We start from the raw sequence: 18,536 nt of genomic DNA on the forward strand, positions 1-18,536 counted from the left end.
CCAGGTATCTCCTCTGTAAAGTTATTATTTTCCCCCTATGCAGTAATTAAGTATCTTGTGGGGAGATACTTTGAAACTGTGCAAATATCCTGTCTCTCATCACATTTTGTCCACTATTTTAGGCATCTGTCCATGATTCTTGCCGGCCACAATTATTACTGAGGTATTTACTATATGGTCATTTGTCTTTTTTCTTTCTCTTTAAAAGATTTTATTTTTAAGTAAGCTCTACACCCAATATGGGGTTTGAACTCACAAGATCAAGAGTTGTATGCTCTCCCAACTGAGCCAGCCAGGTGCCCCGTATGCTGATTTTTTCTTTCTCCATCATTCCTTCTACACTTACTAATTGGAATGCCACTCGAAGGATGGGCTGTCCCTTCCCCCTCAATTATTTATTCAAATCAGAGTAGACTCATGGATATTTCTTTTATTCTGTTTTAATTCATTCCTCCTACTATCTACTTTGTTGCTCAGATTATCCCATATTTGACCACTGGGAGTTCCTTCAACTTGACTTGTGTCCTTTCAACTTACTCCCTTCACTTTCACTCTCCCAGTTTCTTGTACCATAAGATGTTTCAGGCTCATCTGGTACTTTCCCTGGCCCAGTCTTGGAATCAACCATTCTCAGTAGAGTCCTGGTTTCTTTTATGGAAGTCCGACATCTAGGAACCAAGTTTGAGGCACTAGTTAGGCCTACTGCTATTGGAGTATCATAGTTTTCAGGCCCTCTCAGCAGAGAGCAGGAGGCATGTATGTATATATACATATCCCCCATATCTATTTTTATTTGTGTATATATTAAGAACATGAGTTCATTTACATATTTCCTTAATCCTGGTATAAATATAAAAGAATTTCAGAATTGCTAACCTAAACACTTATAAAAATATTTACTAACTTAGATTATAACAATTGTGTTAAGTTCTTCTTTCCAGAGTATATAGTCAAAATACTACTGGTCTTCAGTTATGTAGGTTAGCTCTTTTCTTCCCTACTTTGTAATGTGATTATGTCAGACACTTGTAACATACTTGTTTGTAATTGTCCCTCAGAATAATATACTGCTTAAAATATAACTAACTAATGAGGAGTTGTACTGGTCATGCAAGCATGCCTAAAGATGACCCTGCGAAAAACCTGTACTAGCAGCAGGCCTCTGGTGGAGAGGATGATACATGTCAGTGGAAGCCAAGCAGCTGGGAATCCCTGCCCAGCTCAGGGCAGAAGGCTGCCCTGCTTCCGTTTTTAGTTGTCTCCCCTACGGTCAGAGAAAGCCTCCTGTTAAGGTAATCCCTTTAAGTGCACTGACTCAACTACAAATCCAGGCTGCTGGACCAGACACACCTTACTCCTCTTCTTGTTTACCTCTAAGACTTGTAACCAATATAGGACTCACATTCCTTTTTGTTTACCTACTAGGCCTATGGCTATTGTATAACCTTCTTTTCTTCTCCTTAGTCGTTACCTTGTATCTAATAAATGCCCGACTGAGGAGTTGCTCAGGCAACAGTCCTTCCAGCTGTCTTCCCCTGCTTCCTCTCTCTTACAGCTGACTTGTTTGTGCCTCATTCTTCTCCCATGCCCCTTAGGAAAGCAGCACTTGTTACCACTTTTTATTACGTTTTGAAAACCCAGGGTCTTTTGATTCTTGGGTCCAATGCTCTTTTCATCCTGACCGTATTGTTTCTAGATAAATACTTCAGTATCAAGGGAAGTAGAGTTGAATTATGTCTTACAACATGTAGGAGTGGCAAGGCAGTATGGGAATTAGGTTTTGAACCAAGTTGTACAGCAAGCTCTTTCTTTTATTTTTTTATTTTTTTTTTAAAGATTTTATTTATTTATTTGAGAGAGAGTGAGAGAGAGCATGAGCGGGGATGAAGGTCAGAGAGAGAAGCAGACTCCCTGCGGAGCCGGGAGCCCGATGCGGGACTCGATCCCGGGACTCCAGGATCATGACCTGAGCCGAAGGCAGTTGTCCAACCAACTGAGCCACCCAGGCGTCCCCAGCAAGCTCTTTCTGAGGAAGGGGAAGAAAAGAATTCACTGAATTCATCTTTTCGCCAATGCCAAGTTGGTTTGCCTTGAAAATAGAACCAGAATCTTGTACTCTAAGTATCTCTGCTGTCACTGACCTGATTCAATGTAGTGTTAGGACGTCAAACCACATATAAATATGCTGTGATTTTTTTTTTTTTTAAGATTTTGTTTATTTGACAGGGATAGAGAGCACACAAGCAGGGAGAGGGAGAGGGAGAAGCAGACTCCATACTGAGCAGGGAGCCCAATGTGGGGCTTGATCCCAGGACCCTGGAATCATGACCTGAGCTGAAGGCGATGTTTAAACATCTGAGCCACCCACAAGCCCCTTTTCTGTAATTTTTAAATAAGCTGTCTTATTCCTCCAGTTCTTACAGTCTCCTTAGCCCTATAATCATAACACATTCTCCTCTTCCTTTATACTTCTTACCCTACGCCTCTCTGACTTTAGTAGATGACTGTCTTCCACTTCATCAAAAAGAACAAAACCCAAAGCACAGGTTCTCACTTATCCTACTCCCCTGTCAATAAGCCCCTCTACCAACATCTTCCCATTCTTTGCTTGAGTCTCAAGCAAAAAGTTTCTCTCATCTAAAACTAATGTGTCTCACTGCCCCAAAGATTTATCTCCTCTTTTTCACCTTTGCTTTTACCCTGTTGAGGACGTGCTCTTATCCTGACAACAGGCTCAGGCCTCCCTTTAAAATAAATAAAACAAATATGCTCAATACCTTTCATTTGACCTTGCTATCATAGCCCTTTTAAATTGTGTCTCCTCTTTCAATTTCCTGAAATCTGTTTCTGAGATTTACCAATCTAACAACTATTCTTCTCAAAGATTACCAACTACCCATTTTTCATTACAACCAGCGATTTTCTTGGTCCATATATCTCTTTAATTCTTTGAAGCATTACCCACTGATCTAGTCTAGAGTCAGACTAGTCAAGGTTTACATTTGGCTTGAACATTTACCAGGCCAAGCTACTTAGCTTACTAAGTCTGTTTCCTCTTCTCTAAACTGCGTGTAATAAAAGATCACACTTCTAGGGCTTTTCAGGATGGTAAAGGTTGAGATAATCCCCACGAAGAAATCAGAACAATATTAAGCACACATATCTATCTATGTTGTATGCACAGTATTTCTGCTTGAGGCCATATTACATATTAAATTCTCTGTTCTGCTTTTTAAAATTTAATATTATAATAAGCATATCATAAAACCTTTGTAAATAATTTTTAATGGTCACATAATATTCCACTGAATGCATTAATTAACTTACTATTCTTCTATTGTTAGGCATTGTGGTTTCTTTCTTTCTTTTTTTGAAGTAGGTTTCATGTCCAACATGGGGCTTGAACTCATGACCCTGAGATCAAGAGTCCTTTGCTCTACTGACTCAGCCAGGTGCCCCTATTGTTAGACATTATGGTCTAATTTTTTCCATTGAAATTCACAACACCGGGCACCTGGGTGAGCTATCAGTTGGTTAAGCATCTGCCTTTGGCTCAGGTCATGATCCCAAAGTCCTGGGATCCAGTCCTGTGTCAGGCTCCCTGCTCAGTGGGGAGTGTGCTTTTCCCTCTGCCCCTCCCCTTCCTCATGCTCCCCCCCCCCACCCTGGGGCCCCCAAAATTCACAACATGTTTATTCCCTTGGCAAATCTGGATTAAATCCAACTGACTGCTTACTCCATTCATGTAACCACACAAATAAAAATGGCTTGACAAAAATACACAATCATGCCGCCTATTCTCACTTTAAACTTATGACCATCAATCTCAAGTGGACCCTTAGTACTTCTTGCTAAGCCTATTACAAATTCCCAGGCCTATTCACTTTCCTCTAGGCAATTATTTCCTATCTGTCCTCTGCTCAGGAGATCAAGAACTTCTTTCCCAGATCCCTTCCAGTTAAAGGGTTCACTTCCTATCTCAGGGAGAAAATAGAATCACACAGAAGAGAATTTCCAGTTGCCCCGAGATCTGTATCTTCTTGCACTATCTGCATCTGTGCCCACGTACCCTGCCTTTTCTTCTGCTGCTACGGATAAACTCTCCCATGCTTTAATAAAAACATCTCCTCCCACTGTGCACTGGATCCCACAGCCTCTTACCTACTACAGATACTGCCCCAATGCTCATCCTCTTCCCCTCCTGCATCATCAACCTTTCTTTCTGAGTGCTTTCATTCAGCACACACACATGTAATGCCACCCATCTTACCAAAAAATCCTTCCTCAATTCTATCTCCCCATCTACTACTACTCCATTTCTCTGTTCCACATTAAAGCAAAACAACCAGAGTTATCTAAACTGTCCTCCCATTTTCACATAAACCTCTTTCATTTAGGCTTTTGCCCCATCGCTCCTCCGAAACTGCCTTCCCCAACACTGCAATAGCCACATTGCAAAATCCAGTCATTAACTGGCAGTTAAGCTCTCCCTTTCTTTCTTTCTTTTTTTTTTTTTTTTTAAGATTTTATTTATTTGACAGAGATCACATCAGGCAGAGAGGCAGGCAGAGAGAGAGAGGGGGAAGCAGGCTCCCTGCTAAGTAGAGAGCCCGATGTGGGGCTCGATCCAGGACCCTGGGATCATGACCTGAGCTGAAGGCAGAGGCTTTAACCCACTGAGCCACCCAGGAGTCCCAAGCTCTCCCTTTCTTTTTGAAATAGTCTCATCATTTAGCCTCCAGGTAGCACCTCTGTTCACTTTCTCCCTCAATGACTGGCCGTTAGGGTCTCCTACTGCTTCCTTCTCATCTTCCCAGCTTCTACATACTGGACTGTCTCAGATCTTATGTTTTTAAGTTGCTTTTCATCTCTGTCTACATTCAAATTTCTTCCTTTAAATGTCCTCTACATGCTCAATATCAGACCCCAAATATATACCTGCAGATGGCATCTTTCCCCCCAACTCCAGAACTCTACAACCAACAGACCAAACCTGCTCCTCTCAGGCGCCTGGGTGCCTCAGTCAGTTAAGCATCTGCCTTCAGCTCAGGTCATGATCCCAGGGTCCTAGGATCCAGTCCCACGTCAGGCTTCCTGCTCTGCAGGGAGTCTGCTTCTCCCTCTGCTCCTCCTCCCACTTGTTCTCTGTGTCTCTCAAATAAATAAGAATCTTAAAAAAAAGTAAATAAACCTGTTCCTCTTATATTCTTCTCCATTTCAGTAAATGGCATCTCCATTCTTCCAAAAGCCCTGTCATGCTAGATTCTTCTTTTTCTAACCCTATAAATTTAAGCCAATCCATTAATAGTCTTGTTTGCTCGACTTTCAACATCTGTTCAGTACCTATTTTTTTATAATTACCTCCACTGCTATCACCCAGGCAAGCAACCTGGTACTACTGTATTAGTCTTGCAATCAGTCTCCCCGCTTCTTCCCTTGCCACTCATATTCTCTATTCAAAACAACAGTGATATTCTTTAAAAAAAGATTTATTTACTTATTTATTTGACAGACAGAGATCACAAGTAGGCAGAGAGGCAGGCGGGGGGTGGGGGAAGCAGGCTCCCTGCTGAGCAGGGAGCCCAATGCAGGGGCTCGATCCCAGGACCCTGATATCATGACCTGAGTCAAAGGCAGAGGCTTTAACCCACTGAGCCACCCAGGCACACCAACAGTGATATTTTTAAAATGTCAGACCATGTCACTCCTCTGCTCAAAACCCAGTGGGTTTCAAACTCATTCACACTGAAGCTAAATCCTTAACACGACCTGTAAGACTCTAGATTAGTACTTCTCCAATTTAAATGTGCATCTGAATTACCTAGGGATCTTAAAAAATTGATTTTCTGATTCAGCAGTTCTGAGTTAGAGCTTGGATTTCTGATAAGTTCCTAAATCATGATTCTAATGTTGCTAGTCTGAAGACCACACTTGGAGGAGCATGACTATAGAGGAATCTGGATCACTTCTCACCTGACATCTTTTGCCCTAGCTTATTCCACTCCAACCAGATTGGCATTTTCCCACCTCAGATCCCCAGCACTGGCTTTTGTCTCTGCTTAGAATGCCTATGAGAATTGGCATAGTTCACTTCTTCACTATTTTTTTTAAAAGATTTTATTTATTTATTTGACAGACAGAGATCACAAATAGGCAGAGAGGCAGGCAGAGAGAGAGGAAGGGAAGCAGGCTCCCCTCTAAGCAGAGAGCCCGATGCAGAGCCCAATCCCAGGACCCTGAGATCATGACCTGCCCACTGAGCCACCCAGGCACCCCTACTTCTTCACTTTTAAGGCCTCTGCTCGAATGTCACCCATCAGAAATCCTTCTCTGATCATCCAACATAAAATTCATTTCCTACCCTGCCACACCCTGTCTTTATTTTTTTTTTAAGATTTTATTTATTTATTTGACCGAGAGAGAGTGAGAGAGCGTACAAACAGGGGAAGCAGCACAGGGAGAGGGAGACGAAGGTTCCCCATCAAGCAAGGAGCTTGATGCAGGACTTGATCCCAGGACCCTGGGATAATGACCCGAGCCAAAAGCAGATGCTTAACGACTGAGCTACCCATGCGCCTTGTGTCACATCATGTCTTGTTTATCTTGCTTATATTTCTCCCTGGCACTTTCAACCATCTGACAAATCTCATATTTATTTATTCCTTGTTAAGAACATTGAGAGAAAGAACTTTTCAACTTGTATGTTTTGTTCACTGTTGTATCTCCAGTACCCAGAACAGTGCCTGCCTGGCACACAGTGCATCATCAGTAAACACCTGTTCAACAAATTAAACAATTTGTTCTTGTAGAACTTATAGTTAGGGTTCTAGACACCAAAAGCAATGCAACTGTTTTATAAAAAACAACAACAACAAAACTCTAATAGTGATTATCTATTTAAAAAATGATGCACTGGGACACCTGGCTCAATTGGCTTCTGGCTCAGGTCAGATCCCAGGGTCCTGATAACTCGCTGATAACAGGCTCACTGATAACATATAAATCGCCTTGTTCAGCTCTAGGTTTCAATGGATAACTGCATTGTACATACACTGTTCAGTGTCGCAGCTATATGTGTGTGTGTGTTTGTTTTCCCCCATTATTACACTCTTGGAAACAAGAGATCTAGACTTTAAAAAATTTTTACCTAAAACAGGTCAGGTCAAGTCCCACTCATTCTGAGACAGCTACCTTCTCCTATAACCTTTAAATTCACCCGAACTTAATTTTGGCGTATGATAAGAGATAAAGATTAAAAATAAGTTTTTGTCCAAAGAGTAGCCACATACACCCAGACTGTTTACTGAATAATTGAGGAAAGGAGGTCAATACATTCTTCATGTAATACATCCCAAGCAATGCTAGGAAAAAACAGTGACTAGGAAAGACATGTTCTTTGTTCACATGGAGCTTAGTGGAGCAGACAGACAACAAAATTACATGTGGGATGGTTGTTTTGAAGTGCTAAACACAGTAGCAGCATGGGGTCTTACCTCTAAGCTGTGATGGAAGATTTCTGATGGACAATATCTCTTGCACAACATACTGATTCACCCCTCCACTTTTCAACAACTCCTCGGGGGATAAAGGCAGACGGAACTCATACAGTTGGGGAGACATCTTTCTCCCACTGGCTCACAGGGCTGGAACCCAAACAGCAAAGAGGTTAGGGTTTATATCTAAGGCCTGTCTTTTTATCTGGTTCTGTTATTCCTCTCCCTTCAATATATGATGCTTATATCAAACTTCTATCAAGCTGGTAACATTACCTCAGAAGATGTGAGATCAACCCTGGACTAGAATCTAATTCTAGTTGTGACTCTGCCACTTGGTCATGTCACATAACCCGGTGAACCGCATCTGCAAAATGGAGTTACTTATCTCTGATTATTTTACAAAGTTGCTCTGAGGATCAAATGAGTCAAGGGCTATGAAAATGTTTACAGAGCTGTAAAGTGATGTATCAATGCATCAAGTTAGCATTATTATTTCCGTTGTTATGGACAAAGTTTAACACAGAGACCGTCTCACCCGAGGCCAGGACAGTGAGCCAGCATGGGTTAGTGGGTGTCCTCGCCCCAGAATGGGAGTATTAACATTTAATACATATTTGTTTACAATGTGTCACCTACTGGGTGGGCTATTTGAATACATCATACCTGATCTAGTTCTCCAAATACTAATATCAAGGAATGCATAGTAATATAACCCAATTTACAGATGAGGAAATTGAAGCTTAGAAAGTTAGGCGATTTGCCCATATTCCGTAGCGGATCTGTAAAACGTACTGTTTCTACTACATCTTACCCCAAGGATATACGCACGGAACTTCCCGCCTCTCCTGCCCGGTCTAATACCGCGTCATACTGCCCCGAGCCCAACAGGCCCAGTCTCTCATTCCCCGCCGCCCATGAATAATACCACACCTCAGAACTCAGCCGTCGCTCCTTCGCCTCAGGTCGCGAGGCGAAATGAAGGGAAAAAGACGGAGTGCACAATACGCACCAATCAGTACCGCAGCTCTCGAGCGGGCAGAGAAACCGGCCAATCCCCGGCAGCAGGAGGCAAAGACCCGCCTCAGAGCCAGGCGCCGCGCGGGCAAAGCCACAAACGTGGAGTTCAAATCTCAACGGCCGTTAGGAGGCCAATCGCGACACTCACTGCAGAAACCGGCCAATCACTCCGCAGGAGGCGGGAAGCCGGGCCGCGTCGCCGAGGGAAGGGCGGGGTCTGGATCCCGCGCCCTTTCTCCTTCTAACCGGGAATTGGTAGCGTCCCTGGGCTAGGGCTCACTCAATCATCCCCCCAGGACAGGAGGCAAGTCCAAGCCGGGAGTTTAGAAGGCTTAGGCAGTAGTCCACGTTCCGCCATCGCCTCTGCTATGTGACGTCCAGCAGGTCACTTCACTCTCTCAGCCTTACATTTCCTCTCCAGGAGAAAAGGGGTAATAAAAACAGCTACAGCGCAAAACTGCTCTGAGGCACAGAAAAAGGAAGCTCGGGGTTCCAGGGTCTGCACCTTCATCTCCCTCACAGTTGAGGGACAACCCAGGATAGAGAGAATTTTCTTGAAATTCAGTTCGGGGGCCTCCAGGGAACCACGAGACGAGCGGCTCCGTCGTTCTGACGCTCCCAGACTGCCGCAGGCGAACCGGAAGCACCGGGGAGGGGCGGAGCGGGTGGTTGTCAAGGACTCCGTACTTCGGAACCAGGAGGGCGGGGCTTATGGCTGGGGAAGGAGGGGCCGAGGCGTGGTGAGGCCCAAGATGGCTCCCTGCGTCTAGTGCCCTCTGATGCTAGTGCGGAAGGTCCCTGTCATCTCTTTGAAGGCCACGTGCGACGCTGCGCTTTTGTGGGGGAGAGACGAGAGCAATGGCAGGGAGCCTCTCTTTGGGGGCAGGAAGGGTCCTATGGGGCCGGGTGCCCTTGGCCTGCAGAAGCTTCTTTCTGGGTAAGTGACTCATACAGAAAAACGCCAGAGAACTACTTGTTTTGTAAGCAGCTCATATTCATTCCATTTCTTCCCCATCCCTAGGTATTCCTAGAATGTTCCATGTAAGGCTCACCCTTCCTCCTCCCAAAGTGGTTGATCGTTGGAACGAGAAAAGGGCCATGTTCGGGGTGTATGACAACATCGGGATTCTGGGTAAGACGTGACTCTGCGGCATAGAATCTCAGAATGGCAGTTGTGCCTTAAAGACTTTTTTTGGACCAGTGTAGGAACGGTACCATGCTCAATAGTAAGAGTAGACACGTGCGTGTCTATTTACGTTGTGTACGGTGCTGTTACTTCTTAGAATAACCTTTTCACTTTACAGCCGAGGAAACTGAGGCACAGAGACATTGTGTGATTTTCCCAAAGCTAGTAAATGGCAAAATTTGAACCCCCAGCAACCCGAAAAGACTGGCTCCACAGACTGTGCTTTTTTTTTTTTTTTTTTTAATTTCACTTATTTATTTGACAGAGAGATCACAAGCAGACAGAGAGGCAGGCAGAGAGAGAGAGTGACTGGGTGGGGGTGGCGTGGGGAGCAGGCTCCCTGCTGAGCAGAGAGTGTGATACGGGGCTGGATGCCAGGACCCTGAGACCATGACCTGAGCCGAAGGCAGAGGCTTATTAACCCACTGAGCCACCCAGGCGCCCCGAGGCTGTGCTCTTGATCATGTGGTGTAATGTGTCTTGACTATAGGTGTAGGTCAGGGAAATGGCAACTCTGTGCTGAAGGCTTAGCGGGTGGAGGCTGGCTTCCCTCTTGTCTTGGAACTAATACCCTCTCTCACATTACACAGGAGACTTTGAAAGGCACCCCAAAGAACTGATCAAGGGCCCCAGATGGCTTCGAGGCTGGAAGGGGAACGAATTACAACGTTGTATCCGAAAGAAGAGAATGGTTGGAAACAGGATGTTCCTTGATGACCTGCACAACCTTAACAAGCGCATCAGTTACCTCTACAAACACTTTAATCGGCATGGAAAGTATCGGTAGAAGAGAAACCTGGGAACTGTGGAAGAGGCACATCTGTCACGTAGAGAAGGGGAACAGTTATTTTCCTTATAAGGAAAGGAATTTGTATGCTCTCTGTAATAAAATGGGGCTTCTTTGGAATCTGTTATCCTCATACTTTATTTTACTCTAGTTGAACTTTTACTCATTCGTGTAGACTATGAAGTCTGACTCATCCATAAGTCTTATAGTCTTGGGTTTGGACTTAACCATCTGCCCTTTGCAGACTAGCTATACCTATACCTTTTAAAAAATAAAAATTATTATTATTTTTAAAGATTTTATTTATTTGACAGAGATCACAAGTAGGCAGAGAGAGAGAGAGAGGAGGAAGCAGGCTCCCTGCCGAGCAGAGAACCCGATGTGGGACTCGATCTCAGGACTCTGAGATCATGACCAGAGCCAAAGGCAGAGGCTTAACCCACTGAGCTACCCAGGCGCCCCCAAAAATAAAAATTATTGTTGGCACTTTTTGCATTTAGCCCTTCATGTACTGAAAGTGGTAACTTTTGATTACCTCATAATTCTGTTATGTTAAATGTGTTTTTAAAAACACTTTCACACTGGTGGAAATGTAACAGATGGGATTATGCTTCTGCATTATTCTCACCAAAAATATTGGGTACCTCTTCTATAGGAAGAACAAAATGTAATAGATAATATGCTTTTCTAGTTAGGGAATAAAGATTTATTCTCACATGTACACTTCATTCTGAGGCATTAAGTACCATATAAATGGTTTACATCCTAAGCCTGACTGATTGTCAGAATCATCTTGGTAGTTTCACAATTTCAAAAGCCTGGTCCCTGCCTCCAAAGATTTGTGATCTGTAGAGCTGAGCTGAGTCTTGCACATCTAGGTGTTGTTTTCCTAAGAAACGTTTTAAAAGTGTATCCTACATACGATGCAAAATTTAAAATTACTGAAGTGTAATCAAGTGAAAAGTTTCTCACAGTTTTTTTGTGTTCCTTCACAGAGGTGACCACTCTTTTTTTTTCCCAGAGGCAACCATTCTTAAAAGATTCTTTTTAATCCTTTGGACATACAGCGTGCATGTTCAAGCTTATATTAACTACATAAGTCCTTTTTTTTTTTTTTTAAAGATTTTTTTTACTTATTTGACAGATGGAAATCACAGAGAAGCAGGCAGAGAGAGAGGAGAAAGCAGGCTCCCTACTGAGCAGAGAGCCCGATGCGGGGCTCGATCCCAGGACCCTGGGATCATGACCTGAGCGGAAGGCAGAGGCTTTAACCCACTGAGCCGCCCAGGCGCCCCAACTACATAAGTCCTTTTGAGAAGAGTAGCATTCCATACTACTGTACCTTTTTTATTTACTTAGTATAACTTGGATATTGTTTTATATCCTCACATCTATACCATAATGTTATGCTAGTTCCATTTTGATAGCTAGTTAGATTGTTCCCAGGTATTTACGTATTCAAAGTATTACTCCTCTAGTTTTCAATAATTCTGATTGAAATCCCTCAGGTAATTTTCACTAGCCATATTTGGAAACTTCTGACATGGGGATAAATGAGCTAGATAAGAGACTGTATTTGGCCTAATCAGGAAAGATTTCCTAGAAGAGGATGGGGTTTCGGTAAGGGGAGAAAGAAGCGGAAGAAGTGGTAGAAAGTTTCAAGCAGGAAAAAGAAGAGTGCTCAATGGTGCATATGACCCAGCAATTCCACACCTATTGGGTATATACGCAACAGAAATGAAAACATGTTCATACAAAGACTGATACACAAATGTTCATAGCATTGTTATTAATAACAGCCAAAAAAGAAAGAACCCAAATTTCTATCAACTGATGAATAAAGAAAATGGGGGGTGGATACCTGGGTGGCTCAGTTGGTTGGGAGTCTGACTTCAGCTCAGGTCATGACCTCAGGATCCTGGGGTGGAGCCCTATGTTGGGCTCCACACTCATCGAGGAGTCTGCTTCTCTCTCTCCCTATGCCTCTCACTCTGCTTGTCTCTCTCTCTCAGATAAATAAAATCTTTTTAAAAATGTATATCCACACAATGGAGTATCATTCAGCCATAAAAATGAGTTATTGATACATACAACAACACGGATGAACCTTGAAAACACTATGGTAGATCAAAGAAGGCAGTCATAAAAGGCTTATATTTATATGAAATGTCCAGAATAGGCAAATCCACAGAGACAGAAAGTAGATTAGTTGTTGCCAGGGGACAGGGTAAGGAATGATGAATGAGAGATGACTGCTGACGTATAAGGTCTTTTTTGGGATGATAAAAATGTTCTGGAGTTAGCAGTGATGGTTGTGCAACCTTGTGAATACACTTAAAATCACTGTATACCAAATGAGTGAATTATATGGGATACGAATTATATCTCAATTTTTAAGATGGGGTAGGAGACTTGATTTATTTCTAAATTAAGCTTTATTTTTAAAATAAAGGTAGTACATGCATATAGTTAATCAAAAAGAAGGGAAAATGGGGCATCTGGATGGCTCAGTTGGTTATGTGTCTGACACTTGATCTCAACTCTTGTCTGAATCTCAAGGTAGTGAGTTCAAGTCCTGCATGGAGCCTACTTAAAAAGGGAGGGGGGGAAATTGACAAAAACATCAGTCCCCTACTTCACCCATCTACCCTCCAAACTACCTTTCTCGAATGAAATGCTTTCACTTTTTAAAAAATTTAAATTCAATTAATTAAAGTATAGTATATTATTAGTTTCAGAGGTAGAATTCAGTGATTCATCAGTATTAAATAATACCCAGTGCTTATTACATCATGTGCCCTCGCTAATGTTCATCATCCAGTTAACCCAAGGGCTTTCACTTCTTTGAACTATTCTGGTATTTATTATCATAACTTGAAATAATATGCCCTACTACTCTTTATGATTTATCAGCTTTAGACTTTATTAGCTTCCTGTTATGAAAGATGAAGCTTTAGCCCTCCATGATTATCTTAGTTGATACAGAAAAGGGAGTTTAAAAATTCAACTCATATTTATGATTTTTTTAAAAAGCCTGTTAAACTAGAAACAGAAGGGAATTTCCTTAACTTGGCAAAGATTATATACAGAGATCAGCAACAGATATTTAATGGACACGTATTTACTTTATTATCAGCAACAAGGGGTGCCTGGGTGGCTCAGCAGTTAAGTGTCTGACTCTTGATTTTGGCTCAGGCCATGATCTCAGGGTCGTGAGATGGAGGCTCACCTCAGCCTCCATGCTGGACATGGAGCCTGCTTAAGATTCTCTGCCTCATGGCACCTGGATGGCTCAGTGGGTTAAATCCTCTGCCTTTAGCTCAGGTCATGATCTCAGGGTCCTGGGATCGAGCCCCACATTGGGCTCTCTGCTCAGCAGGGAGCTTGCTTCCTCCTCTCTCTCTGCCTGTCTCTCTGCATACTTGTGATCTCTGTCAAATAAATAAATAAAATCTTAAAAAAAAAAAAGATTCTCTCCCTCTACCTCTGCCCTCTCATCCCACAACCCCCCTCAAAAAAAAAAAAAAATCAGCAACAAGACAAGGATGCCTGCTATTACTGCTGCACTTTAAGTTAGTACTGAAGGTCCTAGTGGTGTCATGGACGGAAGAGAGGGAGGGAGTAAGGAGGAAGGAAGTGAGGGAGGAAGGAAGGAAGGAATCGAGGGAGGATGGAAAAGAGAGAATGGATATGAGGATTGAAAGAAGAGATCAAATTGTGGTCATTTACAAATTATATGATTTTCATTGTCTAAAACAGGAATCTTTGAAACTTAAATCTAAGTGAGAAAAAGAAACAGGATGAGATTTAAAACAACATGTATGTAATTAAAAGTACATGAACAGGAAGTAACATATTTTGCAAAAACACAGAATTATATAAAACAATTTATTTAATTTTTTAAAAGACTTTTATTTATTTTATTTAATTATTTGACAGAGACAGAGAGATAACAAGCTGGCAGAGGGGCTGGCAGAGAGAGGGGGAAGCAGGCTCCCTGCTGAGCAGAGAGCCTGAGGCAGGGCTCAATCTCAGCACCCAGATAAGGAGATGGAGACCTGAACCCAAGACAGAGGCCCAACCCACTGAGCCACACAGGCCCCCTATCAAACAATTTATAATGTCTATGGCTATGGAGGGGAGATAGAGGAAAAATAAATTAAAAAAAAAATGAAACACATCTTTTGATGGATAAGTAAAGATCATGTGGTCTCTCAGAAAAATAATGTTTATTTTTGTCTTTAGGGTGATTTATATTTTAAGAAACATTTATTTCATCCTGTTGGTTTCTTAAACTTATCAGTATTTATTATAACAGGTCAAACTTTACACACCCTCAGGTACCTTTTGATATTCTCACCACCTATTACACAATCATGTGTAATGTACATGTACAATATATGTATGTCTGTTGCTGATTTGGGGTATATAACATAAGGTACTTCAAGACAGCTGTACATATTAGTTTTCTGGGGCAGCCATAACAAAATACTACAACTTTGGTGGCTTAAACAACAGTAATTTACTGTTTCACACTTCTAGAGGCTTAGCAGTCTGAGATCAAGATGTCAGCAGGATTGGTTCTTCTCAGGGCTATGAGGGAAAAATCTATTTCATGATTCTCTCCTAGCTTCTGCTGGTTTGCGGGCAATCTTTGGTGTTCCTTGTCTTGGAAATGTATGAGCTTGATCTCTGCCTTCATGTTAAAATGGCATTCTCCCTGTGTGTGTGTGTCTCCAGATTTTCCCATTTTATAAAGATACTAGTCATATCAGAGTGGGGCCCACTCTACTCCAATATGACCTCATCTCTAATAATTACATCTGCAACAACCCTATTTCCAAATAAGATCACACTCTGAGGTACTCCCAGTTCTAGACAGCCATTAACCCACTTTCTGTCCCTATAGATTCTTGCCTATTTGGGATATTTCATCTAAATGGAATCACACCATATTTAATCTTTTGTGACTGGTTTTTTAAACTTAGTATAGTACTTTCAAGGTTCATTCATGTTATAGAATGTATCAGGACTTCATTCCTTTTTATTGCTGAATAACATTCCATTGTATGGATATACCACACCATATTTATCCATTTATTAGTGGGTGGACATTTGGATTTTTATTATTATTTTTTTTTACTTTTTGGCTATTCTGAATAATGTGACCTATGAATATTCATGACAAGGTTTTGTGTGGACATTTTAAAAATAAGATTTTATTTATTTATTTGGCAGAGAGATCAAGAGATCACAAGTAGGCAGAGAGGCAGGCAGAGAGAGAGAAAGAGAGAGGGGGAAGCAGGCTCCCCACTGAGCAGAGAGCCCGATGCGGGGCTCAATCCCAGGACCCTGAGATCATGACATGAGCCAAAGGCAGAGGCTTAACCCACTGAGCCACCCAGGCACCCCTGTGTGGACATTTTCATTTCTCTTATGTATATACCTAGAAGCGGAATTTCTGGGTCACATGGTAACTCTGTTTAACTATTTGAGGAATTGCCAACTATTTCCCAAATTGGCTGTATTATTCTGCCTCTCTACCTGCAGTGTACAAGGGTTTAATTTCTCCACATGCTTGGCAACAGTTGGTATTATCTGTTTTTTTTTTTTTTTTTTTTTCCCACTATAGCTATCCTGGTGGGCATAAAACAGTATCTCACTTTGGCTTTGATTTGCATTTCCCTGATGGGTGATGATGTAAAGCATTTTTCCTGTGCTTACTGAGCATTTTCGTATCTTCTTTTGAGACATATAACTACGTTTTCTTTTAAGACTTTTATAGTTTTAGCTCGTACATTTAAGTGTGGAGGCCAAGAAAAACAAAACTGTACCCACCTCGAGTCTAGCCCTGACATAAGTACAGCCATCTTGACAAAGCAAAAGCTGGCACCTTGCACCCCCTCACCACCCGCTCCCCTCCCCTCGGTAGTATGTGTGAACAAATAGTTAACTTGCAGAGATCACAATCCTGCAAGACAGGAGTCTCCCCCGGTTTACAAATGTCTTAGAGATTTACAACAAAGAAAGTTAAATTTCTTCTAAACCTAAATCTCACTAACAAGGACACTTGATAGGAGGAATGTGACATTCCACCAGGAAACTCCCAACTGTCTTCATGTTAGTGCCTCATTAGAGGGAAAAACGGCCTTGGCTTGATAATAACCAGGCCTCCAATATCCTGACAGTCTTCTTTACCCTGATAGCCCTTCTGAACACCCCCTTTGTCCTCACCCACCGCTGAGTCCACCCCTACTCTGCCTTCAAAAACTCTGACTGTAATCTGGTTCGGGGTCCAAGTCCCTACTCCACTGTGTCGGGTATACTTGGGCCCAAGCTTAAGCTTGTCAAATAAACCCTCGTGTGATTACATTGGTGTTGGCTCCTTGGTGGTCTCTCAGATGTGAAAACTCAGGCATAACATGTTTTTGATACATTTTGATTTAATGTTTGTGTATGGTGAGAGGTAGGCATATAAATTCATTCTTTTGCATGTTGACATCCAGTTGTATCAGCAACATTTGTTGAAAAGATTATTCCTTCCTCCGTTAAATAGTCTTGACACCCTTGTTGAAAATCAATTGACATAAATGTGAAGTAACTTCTATTTCTTATTTAACTTTTTATTTTTCCTTAAGTTAATAATTGCCTTTTTTTCTTTTGTATAATTTTCTATGTATCTAGCTCTAATTTTTTCCATGTATCACCAGACCTATAAAAATACTTGTTCATATTATTTTTCAAATATTTAACATGTCAGATACTTTATCAGTTTTTTCCTCTGGAGACTTTCTTGCAGTTTTTTTCTATACTCTTATTTAGGACATGTTGTTTCTGGGTCTGTGGCACAGCTACCATTCCAAGGATTTTCTTTCATCTGTTTTGTGTGTGGATCCAGCATTCCATTCCCTATATCTATTGCCTTTCTCTTTCTTGTTTGCCAAAGCACATCTTCTAGTAACCTACTTGAAAAGAGAGGTAAGAATTTGATGCTGAAAGAAGTCTATATTCTACTTTTTGATACTTATTGATCTTATTTTTATATTAGTCCTATATTGATAGTTTGGTTGGTATGGAATTCTAGATTAATGATCATTTTTCTTCAGAACTTTAAAGGCACTGCCACATTGTCTTCTGTCTTCTAATACTGTATTGAGATGCCATTCTGATTCCTATTCCTTTTTCCACCCTTTTTTGAATTCTTTTAGGATCTTTTCTTTTTCCCTAACGTTCTGATTTCATAAAAATGTGTCTTGATGTGCTTCTATTTTCTTTGCATTGGGCACACAGAACATTATTTAATCCAGAAGGATTTGTTCAATTCAGGAAAATTTTCTTGTATTTCTCTTATAATCCTGTTTTCTCATTTTATCTCATATCCTGTCTCTTTTTTTGAACTCCTATTAGTCAGACATGGGACAATTTGGCTTGATTTTCCAACTTTCTTATTTCCTATTTCTATCTCTGTTGGCTCTTACTCTTAGAACCTTGTTCCTTATTTGTTTGCAATTTTTGATCAACATTTACATTTCTTGGAACTGTATCTGTGGAAATTCCCCAGGGCCTGGATTGAAGATGAGCTCATCCGGAGAGAAATGCATTGCTTCCCTCCTGGTGCTTGGTGGCACTATTAACCTAAAACCAATCTAAATTTTTGCCATTTTGTTTTTAGGATCAATAAAACATTTAGGCAGAAAAGCAATGCTTGGGGTTATAAATACTTTGCTAGTATTTAAAAGAAAAAAAAAGTAAAAGATCTCCACTAGGCACCTAGGTTCCAGACAAGCAATTTTCTATGGCATTCCCTAAGGCAGTGTGGGTGTGAGTATACTTTAAATCCACTCTTCCATGACAATTTAGGGGTTCTGACTTTATGGTGGGGACCTTCTGTTAGATTTCTAACCCTAGAAAAGCCCTGAGCTCTGTCTCCTCTGCCACGGTGGCATCCAGTGAGGCCATCAACATACCTAAATTCAACTTTTTAGCAAAGTCCATAAGGCAAAACCAGCTCACAATGCTTAGCTTATCTCTCTGAGTACCAGCTTTAACT

The 18,536-nt window shown here is 41.6% G+C and overlaps 2 protein-coding genes across 4 annotated transcripts in view; one reads left to right on the forward strand and one right to left on the reverse strand.

Annotated features, from left to right (window-relative positions):
* The window catches only part of NCAPD2 (non-SMC condensin I complex subunit D2), a 28,635-nt gene extending 19,889 nt beyond the window's left edge, over nucleotides 1-8,746 (reverse strand). Inside the window, exons 1-2 of one of the 3 annotated variants that reach the window (XM_032874757.1) lie at nucleotides 8,506-8,746; nucleotides 7,494-7,643 (exon numbers count right to left, since the gene is read on the reverse strand). In XM_032874757.1, coding sequence (XP_032730648.1) covers nucleotides 7,494-7,620 — 127 coding nt within the window. In that variant the 5' untranslated portion in view covers nucleotides 7,621-7,643; nucleotides 8,506-8,746. Of the gene's footprint in view, nucleotides 1-7,493; nucleotides 7,644-7,769; nucleotides 7,788-8,426 lie in introns of those variants that run through there. The other 2 variants (XM_032874756.1, XM_032874758.1) reach the window with 2 other exon arrangements.
* A 466-nt stretch (nucleotides 8,747-9,212) lies between these two features.
* Nucleotides 9,213-10,606, forward strand: MRPL51 (mitochondrial ribosomal protein L51). The gene is made up of 3 exons (XM_032874788.1): nucleotides 9,213-9,450; nucleotides 9,535-9,645; nucleotides 10,290-10,606. The coding sequence occupies exons 1-3, from the start codon at nucleotides 9,372-9,374 to the stop codon at nucleotides 10,484-10,486; spliced, it is 387 nt and encodes a 128-aa protein (XP_032730679.1). The 5' UTR covers nucleotides 9,213-9,371; the 3' UTR covers nucleotides 10,487-10,606.
* The last annotated feature ends 7,930 nt before the right edge of the window (nucleotides 10,607-18,536 follow it).

The sequence above is a fragment of the Lontra canadensis genome, unplaced genomic scaffold (assembly GCF_010015895.1).
Source record: "Lontra canadensis isolate GAN:19392208 unplaced genomic scaffold, GSC_riverotter_1.0 scaffold53, whole genome shotgun sequence".
NCBI classification, from domain to species: domain Eukaryota; kingdom Metazoa; phylum Chordata; class Mammalia; order Carnivora; family Mustelidae; genus Lontra; species Lontra canadensis.